We start from the raw sequence: 14,799 nt of genomic DNA on the forward strand, positions 1-14,799 counted from the left end.
AGCCCTATGCAGCTGCTTGTCACTTTCCCCTGGTGGGATGGGGGAGAAAATTGGAAGAGTAAAAATGAAAATGGGGGTTGAGATAGACAGTTTAGTGGGTAAACTAAAAACAGCCTGTGCAAGCAAAGCCGAGAAGAAGGGAATTCATTCACTGCCTCCCATGGGCAGGCAGGTGTTCAGCCATCCCCAGGACAGCAGGGCTCCAGCATGTGTGACGGTGACTTGGGAAGACAAATCCAAGCCATAGCTCACTACTGTGGGGAAAATTAACTCTACCCCAGCCAAAACCATCACAAAGCTATAGCTGTGTTTTGTAAGGATGCTTGTAAAACACTTGAAGCTATTTTACTTGCTGGATCAGGCTATGCAGGGACTGGAAACCAGGGAAAGTGGTGCCTCAGCTGTAGCTGATATGGACAGGAGCCTTGTTTCTGGTGGCTGAGGGAGGAAATGTGATGGGAAGGAGTATCCTGCAGAGCTGAGGTGCCCAGGCCAAAGGAGGAGTTAGTTAACAAATCCATAAACCCCCAATCAGTGAGCAGCCAACCCTGCAAATGCCAAAAGACAGGGTTTTCTTAAATATAGAAGGAAAATCCTATGGTGCTGTATCCAGTGTTAGATATGGGTTTAAAGACTTTTCAAAGACCAGAAAGCTCAGCAGTGTTACTTTTCTATTCAGTAAAAGTCTAAGTAATACCAGCCTTGCTGACAAGTTTGTGCAAGCAGGTCACATGCAGCTTTTGCCTCTGTGGATGTGCTGCCTCAAGGAAGATGCTGGATTCTGTAATTTGTGTCAAGAGATCAGTGTGTAGTTCTGCAAACAGGTGATATCCCAGATCAAATCAATAGATCACTCCTGAGCAGGAAACCTTCCTAACAGGATACCCTTCTGCATTTTACAAACAAGGGCAGTGTGAGGATAGTGGGGTTTGTGAAGGCTGGAGGCTCTTCTCTTAGGGCTGGAGGAAAAATAGATGGGGGAAAATATGCTCCAGGAAAGCATGCACTCTCTGGCTCTGAAAAAAATCTGGGGCATTCTGCTTGTAATCTTGCCCACAAAATAGGTTTTAAAACTGCAGGTCTTCCCTGGATTGGGTGTTTGCTTAAGACAGAGTGTGCACTTCCCCTGTGGCTTCCTTGAGCCCAAGTGATGGGGCCTGACCAAGTTTCATCTCTCAGCTTCAGAGCCAGGTTGGCATCGCTGGCTTTTAGGATTTGCTCTGTCCTTCTGGCTCATGCTGAGCTAATTTAGCCTCATCTTGGTAAACAAGAAAAGGGTCCTTATTCAACAGATTTGAGCTGGAGTGACTGCAGCTGTCGTCTGGTCTGTGTGCAAACCAATTTTGTTCATTCCCTCGCCTGGCAGGAAGCCTGAACCAGAATTGTGTCGGGACTAATCAGCATTAAACCAATGGCAGAGGGGCTGCATCAGGCTGCTTTGTGGCAAGGCAGGAGTAACAGGGCTTTTGGGGAGGGATTAGTCCAAGTCCTGCTTGGGATGCAGCTGTGATAGAAAAGGCACTGGAACTGTGCAGTGTATTTTTCTTGGGCTTTCACAACAAGCTGCAGACTGCCAAAAGAAGTGGCTTCCCAGTGAGAAATCAGCATGATTTACTGTATGTGACCATTGATAAAAAAACCAGGAGAAGTTGCAGTGTCCACAGAGCTGCAATCTCCCCAGGAGATACAGTTGATGCCTTTGAGCGTGCTGGGATTTCCTCTCCTGGAGAGGCAAGGTGGTAGACAATGAAATTAGTTCAGTGTGTGGTCTCCAGCCAAGAGATGACGTTAGTGATGCTGATACTATTGTTATGTTATATTACCATAATAGATGTGTTAATATTGAGGAGCATGAAGACTAGAAGGTGAAATATTTTGAAGAGAAGACCAGAGGTTTGTCAAGGGCTGTTTCATAGCTCAAGTGCCTCAGACTCTGATTTGCTGCCTGGCATTTACCTTGCAGGTTCATAAGTGCCTCGTGGTTTGCACTGCAAGCATTAAGTCAGAGAACCTGCCTTACACTGTTTGCTCCAAAGATGCTGAAATATTGATGTCTTACTTTGCTCCCCCCTCCTTACAGCTATTGAATTGTCCTTGCAATTTTTCATCTCAAAAATTATTTTTGTCTTGCTCCTGAGCACTGTGATTTGGCTTTGAAAGTCAGCCCTGCTTTAAACAGGGGCATGGATGAGGTAACTTCTAGATCTGGTTATAACCTTTCTGATCTGGTTATTCTGATCCCCCTGCTTATACAGGCACATATTTTGGATGATTCTACAGCTGAAATTCTTCATCTTCCTCTATGACTCTGTCAGGGTCAGTCATGTAAGCACATACACAAACTCACTGTCAGGGTTTGTGTATGTGCTCAGTATTGGTCATCCCTTCTCTGACTGCAGCTGTGAGAGTTCTTTGGGAACAACCTGAAGTGGGCCCATGTGTTATCCACAGCAGGCACAGCCATGACTGCCTTCTAGGCCTCCTCAACCTCTGCTAAATATGATTCTGCCTAAATTTACATGTCAGAACTGTTTTCTTCTACAGAGCTAAGCCCAAATGAACTTTTGAACCATATCCTCGCCACATGCTAAGCTTGTTTTTGTTGTTTCAAAATCTCATTTAGGGGGAGCAAACAGACCTTCTGGTCTGGGGTGCCCCAATTAATTATAAGCCACACAACATAAGAAATCCTGCTTCTTAGAGAAAAATCTTCAGAGACAAACCTGTCTGAGTGAACTGAGACACAGGAACAGAGCAGCTTTGTGAATGCTTTCATCACTAGAAAACTCCTTCAGGTCTTAGTGAAGAAAAAAGGACTGAAGGCCCAGCCTTGCCTTGTACTTACTGATATATGATATGGTGTCCTCCAGCGGTGTCTGATGGCCTGGAACATTTAGTGGGTGTGAGATTATTCATTAGGCAGAAGAGTATTAGCTACCAGCAGTGCCTTCTGGAACACCAGTTTCCTTGAGGGAGATGAAATGTTTGGGGCATACTCTTAAGTGGGAGTAAAAATACACAGCTAAAGAAAAAGACCACCAATTTTCTGAAAACCTGCTATCCAGCTGGGTACTAACTGAGCTGGATGGGTTTTGGAAGGAGCCTCCAATGCCCATCCTCAATGGTTGGAAAATATGCATGAACCTCTCCAATTCTGGTAGTAGTTTGTTTTGGGGTTTTTTGTTGTTGATTTTTGGTTTTGTTTGGGTTTTTGTTTTGGTGTTGGTTTTTTTTTTTTTTTGGGTTTTTTTTTTGGTTGGTTGGATTTTTTTTTCCTAGTCCTGACTGAGAACATCCTGGCCTGCCTGAGGGCTGGGCTGTGTAAATGAGGTAGGGCCAGTAACTGAAATTAGATTTGCTGTAACCCTAATCCCTTTTTATCTTCTGTTCTTTAGACTGGTATTTTTTCCTAAGCAATTTATGACTTTGAGTTTCAGAGTCTTTCTGTTAGTGTCTGGATATGCAGTTGTTACACTTGGATTCTGCAGGGACCTATTTTTCATGCTCAGTTATATGCAGTGTGCTCTGTTGATGGCCAGTGGCTTCAGGCTGTTATCCTGAAATTGCCAACTCTTGCCATTTCTAATGCAGGAGGTGTTTTGTTTGGTTTTTTTTTTTTTTTAATTCAGGACATTTGACAAGTTTGGGCCCCCTCCTTGTGAGAGGACAGATGGCAGCTAAAGGGATGCTGGAACGATTTCACTCCTACCTTGGTGATGACAAACTGGTTTTCAGGAGAGAGTGGCAATACTCTGCAAATCTTTTGAACATATCCTGTGTCTCTGAAAAATATGGAAAGGATTTCACGCTCCTGTGATGGCCAGTGCCGAGGTCAGAGGTCCTGCTTGCTTATGTACACTCTCCTCATTGATCATAATGTCCAGAGCTCCCCTCCTGTCCAGATTTCAGTGTTGGCCTTTCTGCCTCTTCTGCATCAGGGCATCCTATGAGAGGTACAGAGCTGTTCTTGTCAGGGAATGAATTCTTCATCTTCAAGTAGAAGGGCCCTTCAGGAAAACTTATACAATGGTTTGGAAGGGATCTTAAAGATCATCTGATTCCAACCCCCACGGACACCTTTCACTATCCCAGGTTGCTCAGAGCTCCTTCCAGCCTGGCCTTGAACACTTCCAGGGATGGGGCAGCCACAGCTTCTCTGGGCAACCTGGAAGCCAGTGCCTCACCACCCTCACAGTAAATTTGAGCTGGTGCAGCTCCTTTCTCCATCTTAAAGACCACCTGTGGTTTCAAGTTTGCTATGTGCCCAGCTTGCATAGCCCAGGGATTTGAAGAAAGGGACAGCTCAGACTTGAAATGTCTGGAGATGCAGCAATTTCTGAGTTCATGATCTGACTTTGGAGTTTTGTTTTCTGTTGAGGATCTTTGCAAAGCTTTGTGTTACTTTTTGTTTGGGATACACAGTACTGTAGTTTCCTTATTGAATGAACAATGATCTTCTTAAGAGAGCATAATTTGAAAAATATTAAATAAAAGAGGTTAGGGAAAGGGAAAAACTGATGTTGGATCAGGACAGAAGTCAGTGCTTTTGCATCTACAGGTTAGCACATGGTTGCAATTAAATGCCTTTTCACAGCAGAAAACAAAGACTTGGGAAACATCAGTTATTTTAGACAATATTGATTTCATGGCTGCTTTGACATGCCCTGACGATTCAGGGACATGCAGCAGTGTTGTTTGTCTAAGAAAGTGCAAACCTCTGTCACAGAGTGCACCTGCATGACTATTGCAGGGTCATGTGAGTGTGTGTTATCATCCAGGTAAGGCAATTGCACTTTGATCTAACCTGGAGAGGAGCTGAACCTGTGTGGGGCTCAGGTTTTGCTCCCATTAACTCAGCTGCTCAAGATCTCTTCCTGTGGGCTGCATCAAAATCCATCAGCTCCTTAGGCAGGGAGAAAGCAGTGGAGAGGTGGGAAGGTGATATGGATTAGTGCCTTTAGTGCAGGATTATTACATCTTTCCCCCTTCACTGTAAAATCAAAGTGTTCCTGACCTGAATGAAACAGGGCTCACTGCTTAACCTAAAGCAGCTTTGTTAGGAAGCACCAGTGTGAGAAAGGAAGCAGGAAAGGTGAGGAAGATCTCTGGATAAACACACCAAATAGTTGAGATCTCCAGGATGGGAGGCAGAAGGATGTTTCTTTATGGAGGCAATAATTTGGGAAGGGGTTAACCAGAAGCACCACCAGAACACTCAGTTCCTCAGGCTGTTTATAAATGGATACTCTGGTGCTACAAAATACAGATTCAGGTTGGAGTTTCATATTTCTGCATTAAAATAAGTTGCATTCAGGCTGTCATATCGGTACAAACAGAGAATAAACCTTGCTGAATTCAAAGCCTGGGGTGAAGTCCTACTTTAGCAAGCAGCCTTTTTCAGAGGCAAAGAAGCATGTTTTGTTGTTTTGCTTAATAAATAAGTTTAGCTAGAAGTTTCAGTGGTTTGAAATTCTTTCATGACCCATGAATTTGCAGCTATAGGATGTATGCGAGTGCTCAGATTCCTTTAATCCCATACATACATAGTGGTTTAGATTTCAAAGGGGAATTCTGTTCCCCACATGCACTGCCTGTTCTTGTGACAACTTGGAGACTGGACCCATTGGACTGATTGTCTGTATACACGTGAAGCCCTTGAAATATTCATTGTAGTCTGTGATAATCTAATACTAGTGAATCATCTCATAGTCCTTAACAGTAAAGGATTTTTTTCATTCTGATAGTAACACTACAGAGTTTATTTTAGCAAATATTCAGTAATGTGCTCAGGTATCCCCTGCTTAGCTCATTGCCAACATCTGTGTAACTGCCAAGATCTGTATAATTTTTTGTCAAATATTTTTTAGCTTGGGTCTTTCTTCTTGCGTGTGCTTCCCATTTATATATTTTTTTTTAAAATTGCTTTCTTAATGTAAATATTTAATGTAATGCACACAGACCTGTTAACCTTTGCATTGAGGAGGCATCCATCAGGGATATTCCTGGTTATGTATTCTGCAGGTCGCAGAGTAAATCACCACAAACCTGTCAAACCCTGAAGAGGTATGCAAATGCCTGCGTCTCTTTAATCTGACATGTGTATATGCTGCCTGATTTGAGATGGGAATTGTAATCCCACAGGATCAACGCAGGAGCTTCTGATGCTGCTGCATCCCTGTGTGGAATGAGGAGCCAGCTGGTGTCCAGGTTTGGGGACTGTCTCTGTTGTTGCTCAGGCTGTTGTGTGGAAGATCCCCAGGTGCAGGGGCAGCTTTTATCCTGGAGTAGAGTGTTCCTGCCATCCCACTCTCTTTGTGGGAGAGGGAGTGTGCACATGTATGTGGTTGTGAATACACTGCATCTGTGCTGCTTCTTACACAGATCTTGAGTTGGGCTTATGTTTAATAGGGAATGTTGAGTGGGGACTATGAAAACACATCCTTAAGCACCCAAAATTACTATCTTCTGCCTTGATTTGAAGGAATAACAACATTTTCAAAACAAAATTATAATACTCTTGTTTTTTGCAATAGGATGTTCACATTTAGTTCTACATTGTTACACCATGACACCACTATTTTCAGTTGTTTCTACACCCATACATTGTGTTTATTCTCTCTCCTTTTGCATGTACTTCCTTGCGTTTATTAGCCTTTGCAGTCCTTTGTACAGTCACAGAAACCACAGGTACTAAAGTGCGTTCAGCTCCAGTCTGTGGCCAATCCAGCCTTGATCTGCTCAGTGTGAAATGCTCCGTTTCTAATGTGCAATGTTGTAACAGCTACCGAGGCTCCAAAACAGCATGGCATGGTTTGCCTCATTAGGTGCAGCCTTTTATTTAACTCCATAAAATTCCCCTTTATGCCAAAGGAAGGTGTAAAATACTGTAACATATGTCATGTAGAAATAACAGGAGTGGTTTGCAATGGCCAGGAGGGTTCTAAAAGCCTTGGTTTTCAAATAGATCTGTAGCTCGTGACAGCTCATGCTTATGTAAAAATTAGAGCAGCAATTTTGTGCCTTCTACCTATGTATTTATAGCATGCCAATCAACCTAGGATCAAGGCACCAAAAGATTAGTGGATTAGTGGTGAAGAGGAAACATTTACTTAAATGCCAAGTAATTTTAGGTTTATTTAGATCTCTCTTCTCTGCTGCTTTCATCTCTACTAAGAGGGCACTGAATAATAGGTAGGGTATGCACTTTGGTTGAAAGTGGGCTTCAATTTCTTACTCTTCTTTCTGTGCATCTTTCCTCGTTCAGAGTCCTACTGGCTCCCTTCAACCCAGTTTCAGACCAGGAATTGCTCCCTGTTCCCTTTTGTGGCTCTCAAGTCTCTTTACCTTTAGGATCTAAAAACATTCCTTAAGGATATGCCATTCTTAAATGGATATCTACTGGTAGAGGGATTTTCACTGGAGTGGCTGTAGAAATGTGAGGGGAGAAAGAGACACTGGTTTTCATTGCTGTGCTTTGGCAGCAGGGGTACCTGTGAGATAAAGAGCCTTTTGCACTTTTCTTTTTTGTTCTTCAAGAGATCTCCTTGATGGCAGTGGAAGGTATAGAATGGGGTTTAAAGCTGGGTTGTTGGGAGAGCAAGCATCCCCAAAATACCTCTGAGAGAAAATCTGGGAGAATCCTGGTAGAAACAGTGTTTTTGAGGCACGAGGTCAGGGCTGCACGTGCAGAATTGCCTTCATTTCCAGCTGTCTGTGGGGATGAGTGGGACAAGGGAAGAAAGGATCAGAGACACATGGGCATTTATGAGCTGTACCCAGAGACATTTACTTTTCTGGCTTTTTCAAGTGAGAGCCTTCTTTCCACAGATGCTTTGGCACCTAATACTCCCCAAGGCATTAAGGGAAGCCAAAGGATTTTGGTTCTGGCAGCCTTTGTAGGGATCTGAGCTAAATCTTAGAGGCATGGTAGAAACCTGTGCTTTGAGTTTTCCATTTAGAATCTAGTTGGGATCTAGAAATTAATGCTTGTCCAAGACTTTGGATTTGAATCCTAAAACTTTACAGTGACCTGGTGATTGGGTCCTGCTGTCAGCTTGCTGTGTTTTCAGTAAACTTGGAAACTAGCCACAAAATTGGCAGGAGTGATAAAAAATTAAATCTGGGCATTTGTGCTTTTGTCTGAATAGAGCTCTGCTGCAATCAATAAAACCTAAAGCTGTATCTGACTAATCTAACTAGTAATGATTTACTTAAGGTTTATACAAGCATAAAGAATATTCTTCACGTGGCTTACACGCACGATTACTGTGCACTGATGCACTTAATGATCCCTTCTGTAAACTCACTGGCATTCTTCAGATTGTAGATGAAGCTTATGTTGTCTAACACCTATAGCGATGTTCATGGAGTAGTTACAACTGATCTTTATTTCAAGATTGTTTTTTCCTTTTAACAATGTTCTAACATTTCTAGTTGACAAAAGTCCTTCCCCTCCCCAAAGCTAATAATAACTGCATCATCCAGCATGGTGTATAAATGCCTCGGTCCTTTGGTGACAGCTTTGCTCACTTTCAAAGCATTTGCAGCAGTATGGTGATCTCCAGTCACCATGGTACAGCTGGGTTGAAGCAGCTGAGAGCAGTCTGCAAACTGAAATGGTTTTCAGGTAGCTCTTAAGTGGAAGTATCAGCTTTGAAAGATGAATGTGGCCGTGTGGGCAGCACATCCCTGTCTCTCTGCAGCTCCATTCCTGCTTGCTGCCCTTCTCCATCTGGAAGCTCTGGTCATTTCAAGCCTTGCCTTGAGGGTTCTTGTGACTTTTCAGTGTGCAGGAGGTTTTTTTCTCTTTTAAAAGGATTCAGTTGCTGAAAACTGGAGGAAGACTGGCTCTTGGAGACTCTTGTAAGGCCAATTCCTTATTGGCAACAACTTACACAGCAGTTGCTCAAAACTCCCTGAATTAACGTTTGTGCTACACAAGGGAGTGCTTCTACTTTATGCCAATGAAAGAGCTTTGTTGGCTGCAAGTAGCAAAGCTCTTTCTTTGCCCAACCCTTTTCTCACCAAGACCACATATTAACTAAGTTTTAATAAAGCTAGCAGCTGCAGCCTTTGACAGATGACAGTTGCCTTCCTGTAACCCTGTGTTTGTAAAGGGTAAAACCCTGTACAAAGGGAGTAAACTCACTGCAATGGGGAGCCAGTTCTGGGCCTATCCTTTCTAAATCCTCCTTTTGCCCCACTGAGGGAACCAGCTGTGTAAACCTCACAGGTGTGGGCCAGCTCTTCAAAGGACTGCAAGGAAACTGTCCCTTCTGAGGGTGTTTTAAGTATCCATCCTGTGTGCCAGTGTTGGGTTGGACTGTGCTGTTGGAAGAAGAAGAATCTTCCTCAAACTGGGGTTGGCTTCCCTCTGGTACCAACAGCATGTGGGCAGTGCTGAGTGAAAACCAACCATGAGTCCCTTACATCTTCTGTGTGGCTCAGGACATCAAGGGATAGCTCTTGGCAGCATCAGCAAGGAAGGGCTTCCTTTAATCTGGGGAAATCCCACTTTAAGGTTGCCAAGTTCAGGGAACTGAGGCCTCAAGCTTGTGTGAAGTAGGTAAAAAGAAGGCTTAACCCCTGGGTTTAACTGGGTGTTCTAGTTGCAGTGTGGACATCTTCATGTTCTCTTGATGTCAAAGTTGTTTAGTGCTGAAAATGGTCTGGGTCAAATTAGACTTCCTTCTTTTCTTATACTGATTTGCAAGCTGAGTTTAATTTGGCTGGAAGATGTTATATAAATGTGGCTTTGGTGAAACTGCTTCTGGCTTCAAGTAACAAGACAGCTCAAACTTGCCATCCTGATGAGTGGAGATTAATATGGGTGCATGATGTATGTGCACTGCAGAGTGGTTTAAAAAAACCCTAACTTAACAGCTCAGTTTAAAAGGTAACTGGAATTATAAAAATAAAGCTCTTTGTCCCTGTCTTAAAAAAGCCCCAAAACAAAATTTACTGAAAAACTCCTCTTTCTTTCCTGCTTTGTTGCACACAAACCTCAACAGCAGTAGACCAGGATAGGCCAAGGATCTCTGGGGCATGTTTCCCTAGTTTGGGAGCCCATACTTGTAAAGGCAGTAGGAGAAGTATGAGTGAATTCCACACCTTGATTTCTAGAGAAAATAAAGGCCCAAAGTATAACAAATTCCCTGTACTTATAAGTACAGGTCAGGTTTTATACCTTCTCCACTGTTGCCTGCTAATGCCTTTAGCCTTTGGAGACAGACTCCAAGGTAATTGTATAGGAGCACTATGCCTTGGTCACCTGTTTATTAAACTCCACCTGCTCCACTGCAAAAAATCACCCTAACTGACCTGATTTGATTTTTTGGATTTGACAAGATTATAATGCAATTTTGGTGTAAAAGGGATGTTGCAATTCATACTTACTCACTAATGTAGTGACATGTCTGTGATCTCTTGGCAGCTGGGACTTTAGGCTTTTAAGACTGATGGTGTTGATGCTGGATAGTGTTAATCATGAGGCAGATAGTTTAGTATTTTAATCAAGGACCAAAAGAAGATATTATGGCAAACAAAATTTCTCATTTTAAGAGCCTTTCCTTCTTTTTTTTAGATGTACAATGACTTGTTTATGTGAACAAATCTCCTTTTTAATATAATTTTTAAAATACTGCATGTTTCCCAAGTGTAATTAATTTGTGGCACTAATAGGGTTTCATTACATTGTGTTTGTGTAAAGAATTAGGTGGTACACCACAGGGGAGTGTATATGGCTCTGTGTTTGTATCATTGTTGGCAAGTTGACTTCCTGTGCAGGAGTTTTTACATCACTTCTGTGGCTGCTTAGCCATGTGATTGATGATAATAAATAGTCAAAGAACTGAAATGGGCATCAAACCAGAGCCTGTCCTAGAGCATCTGGTTATACGTTGTTTCACAGGTTGCTCCTTTTCATTCTTCCTGTTGCAGAGGTGCTGGCTACCTCTGTGGAAGCTGAGTGCCAAATTCCCTTTGAATTAAAATCTTTAGGGGAGAGCTGAAAGGACAGCCAGGCAGAGAGACTTTTAAAGGTAGTGTGGATATGGGCCATTTAGCAAGAGGTATCTCTCTAGTTTTGACAATTTTTTTTGTTTCCTTTAATTTAATACTTATGCAATTTTTTAGTTCAAACAGCCCAAAATTAGAATGAAATTACTTGAAACATATGGGGTGGAGAAACATCATCCTACAGATTCAAATATGGGCTATCTTCAGGTGCCTCCTAAAGAAAAGACAAAATAATCCTAAAATACAAATTAATGTCTAAAATTCTCTATTGAAAGAACTCCTGTGCCCTTTGCTGAGGGTTACCTTCCCAAAAACATCTGGCATTGGCAGAACTATGCTCTCTACACTGGTGTCTGGATTAACACTCAAGTGGGAGGTTGTAGCAGGACTACTCTGAATTTACACCTAGAGAGTGAATCACCAGAGAGGTCACTGGTACTGTAGCTTTAACATAGGTGCCAGCTCCATAAAAAGATTTAGCTAGAGGAGGATTGTGTGGTGGCTTTGTGTAGTAGGTGAATGTGATTTTTTTTTTGACACTGAAATGCCAAGGCATCTGTGGAAACATTTTTGTTTGTCTGTAGGGGATGAGCAAACCAGTTAGAAGAAGCCTCAGACATGCTAGCAGGAAGCTCTTCCTTTAGAAGTGGTAGCTGTTGCTGGAACATGTTAAAGTTGTTCATCCAAGTTCTAAACATAGCTTATTTATTCAACTTTTAGTCTAAAACCACCCAGTTATGAGACAGCAATGATGAATAGAGTGATTGGATAACTTCAGTAAATCCTGAAAATGGCATGCAGTACAGGATTGAAGGCGTAACAACATGGCTAACAGTATTATACGAAATAAAACTTAGTGGTTTTCAGCTGAAGGACTGGTGTGTTTTTTCCCCTGAGTTTCTCAGGCTCTAGAAGGGCTCAATATGTGAACAAAGATGTATTTCATAATAGGGAAGCTGTAAAGCAGTGTGTTGTTTGAAGTACTGAGAATTTAATCTTGTTACTAATTTTGACAAGTATTTCTGCCATGTCTGTCATTGCATTCAGCACCTCTACAGTAATCCAGTCCTGGAAGGTTTTATTTATGGTGTGGATTTACCCTTTGCCAGTAGTGGGGGGAAGTGAGATTGTGAGGGGGAATATTTAATGTCTGCTTCATGTTTTTTCCCTCCCTAGTACATTGCATATCTTTTCATTTTGCTCATACTTGCTTTTTTTATTTCTGTTTGTTATGTTGTGTAGTCTTGTACCAATATCTGCAAGCAGATCTCCATGGCAAGAGCTCAGACACTGCAGACAAAACCTCAGGTAAAGAGGGGTTAAGGATAAAACAATGATCAGGACCTCTCTATTTCTTTATTTTCAGTCTTCTAACTCCTCTTGAATCAAATTGAAAATCACAGATCCAAATCAAAACCAAACCTCTTGGACTTCTTAATTATTTTACCTAATTTAAGTCAATATTTTGAAAATTTTGTTCTCTTTTCTTGAAGCTCTCTTGGCAGATGTGGTTCTCCAGCAAAATCCCACTAGTGATGTCTCTATATTGGTGGAGAGGAGACCATGCTAGATATCTGTCCATAATAGACTGAACAATATCTTACCATTTTACAGGATACTTGCCCAGAAATCTAACGAGGCTTAGTTATGTGGATTTGTGAATTGAGTGGACTGGAAGGTTCAGCTCCACCAATTTCTGGTACAGAGAAATAAAGCTTCCTGACACCTCAGGGAAGATTATTTTGCAGTCTAGATTTAAATAGCAGTACTGGTGAGGTTCACATAGACACACACCCCCAAAAAAATTCCAAATAATTTAGGTATCTTGATAGGGCGCATATCCCCCTATGGTTTCCTGCTTAAATATGATCCATTAATTCCTCTACATATTGGCATACAGAAGGCAGGTTAGACACTGCCCTCCTCCTCAGCCTCTCTGAAATCCACTACCATCTTACAGACAACTCAGATTTTAAAACTTTGGAATTAAAACTGGTTTGTCTGCCTTGTCCCAGTCCTCCCTTTCATATCATCTCCATCCTCTGCTCTGAGATTATGAGAATGTGAGGTCAGAAATAAAAACTTTGAGTTAATGTCCTTGAACTCTGATCAGCCTCTCACTGCCACCTTGGCATCCTGGGGAGGCATGGAAGAAAAGCAGCAGACTAGTTCTGCACTACTTAAACTAACCAGTCCCTAGGCCTGACAATTAACAGCTTGCTTGCTCCCCAGCCACGCACTGTTATTGCTGTGCCCACATTGTTCTCTCACTCACACATTGTGTATTATCTGCTTCTCGTGCAGGGTCATCCTATTATTAAATAAGCTTAGCAAAATTCCATCTGCAGGGAGAGGCTGTAGCTGGGTGTGCTGAGCTCTTTTAATTCGAGGTAGCTGTCACAGAGGTGGTCACCAGGAGCACTGTGCATAGCTGTGCTCCCAGTGCATTCCTCTAAAGGAATAAAAGGTATTTTTGTTTCTGTAGTCACAGGCATTCCTGTCTGTGTTCCAGAGCTTGGGAGGAGTGACAGATAGCTGGCATTCCCTGGAGCAGAGGTTGGAAGATACCTCTGCCTATTTGGTACAAAGCTTTGTGTGCCTCTGTCACTATGACAATTAATTGAAACAGAGCTGTTTAAACCTGAAGAATGCTAAATTTTGACATAGGATCACTCTTATGAAAGTCATCATTATTAACAACTTAATGGATGTAGCTGCATTTGCCTAGTAGTTGTATCCTTTATCCAAAATATGGATCAGGCTTGTTTTCTGGTTTTGAGCATTTTTTTTGTTTTGAAATGAAATTAGCATAGTTTTTTCTTGATCTAGCATCCATTGCTTCACCATTTGCTTTTAATTTGAAACTAAATGTCCCTTTAAAAGCCAGCTCCTTAAAGGAAGGCACAAGTTTAAGAGTACCATTAACAGGATGTACTATCCAAATGAAATGGAAGTTGAATCTGACATGTTTTACACAATTTTTAAAAGTACTTGAATTTTTTTTAATATCCTGAAAAGCAAAAGGGTTCAATTCAAACCCAATTTTTAAATTTGCCACAGAGTTGTGCTGTTTTCATGGTCAGCACGCATCAAATACAATGTTCCTGTCCATATTCATAGTACTGTTATCTGGCCATTAGTATTTTAGCAAATGGATTAAATTTGCATTTAATACTTGGTTCACTTTAAATGTGCCTTGCTAATCCTGTTTGGAAAATTAGCAAAGAAGCACTTAAAAGCATGTGGGGAGGTTTAATGAAAACTCACTGTTCATCTAGAATAACAGATAAGTAGATTCTCTCTGCCACATGTGACTCAGCAGTTCAGCACTCCCAAGGCTGAGAGCTGATAGTATCAGGTACCCTTCAGTCCACATCCCTTCCCTCATGTTTGCCAAGGAGATTCTGCTCCCTGTGGTTCTCTTCCAGCTGCTTGTCAGTGTGGAGCTGGCTGTTGTGGTTCATGCTTTTAATTTGGTTTTGGTGAGAGTTGGAGTGTTTCCTGCTAGCTTGGGCAGATGATGGCATTTCACCCTCACACACAGGCTGCTCCTGTCACATCCTTGTATTGGTTTTTTCCTAATTTCGTATCTCTTCTAAAAGCTTGCCCTGCTTGTCTTTCTGTGAGGCAGCTTTGTATGGAGGGTGCAATGTCGTGTCCTTTCAAGCTAATGACAAGCTGATTTACTCTAGTGTGGTGTCTTGGCTCTTTGCTTTTCCCTCATGGTCACTGATAGAGAGAATTGCATTTTCTCTATGTGTGTTTTGCCTAAGTTTATATTTT

General features: G+C 42.0%; 1 protein-coding gene across 3 annotated transcripts in view; it reads left to right on the forward strand.

The window, feature by feature from the left end:
• The window catches only part of DENND5B (DENN domain containing 5B), a 107,954-nt gene that overhangs the window by 30,195 nt on the left and 62,960 nt on the right, over window positions 1–14,799 (forward strand). For 2 of the 3 annotated variants that reach the window (XM_085569637.1, XM_021539994.4), the window contains exon 2: window positions 12,259–12,324. The exons of the other annotated variant lie outside the window; for it this stretch is intronic. In XM_085569637.1, the coding sequence (XP_085425763.1) occupies window positions 12,259–12,324 (66 nt within the window). The remainder of the gene's footprint in view (window positions 1–12,258; window positions 12,325–14,799) is intronic. 3 annotated transcript variants of the gene reach the window in all.

The sequence above is a fragment of the Lonchura striata genome, chromosome 1A (genome assembly GCF_050655825.1).
Source record: "Lonchura striata isolate lonStrDom1 chromosome 1A, ASM5065582v1, whole genome shotgun sequence".
Lineage (NCBI taxonomy): Eukaryota > Metazoa > Chordata > Aves > Passeriformes > Estrildidae > Lonchura > Lonchura striata.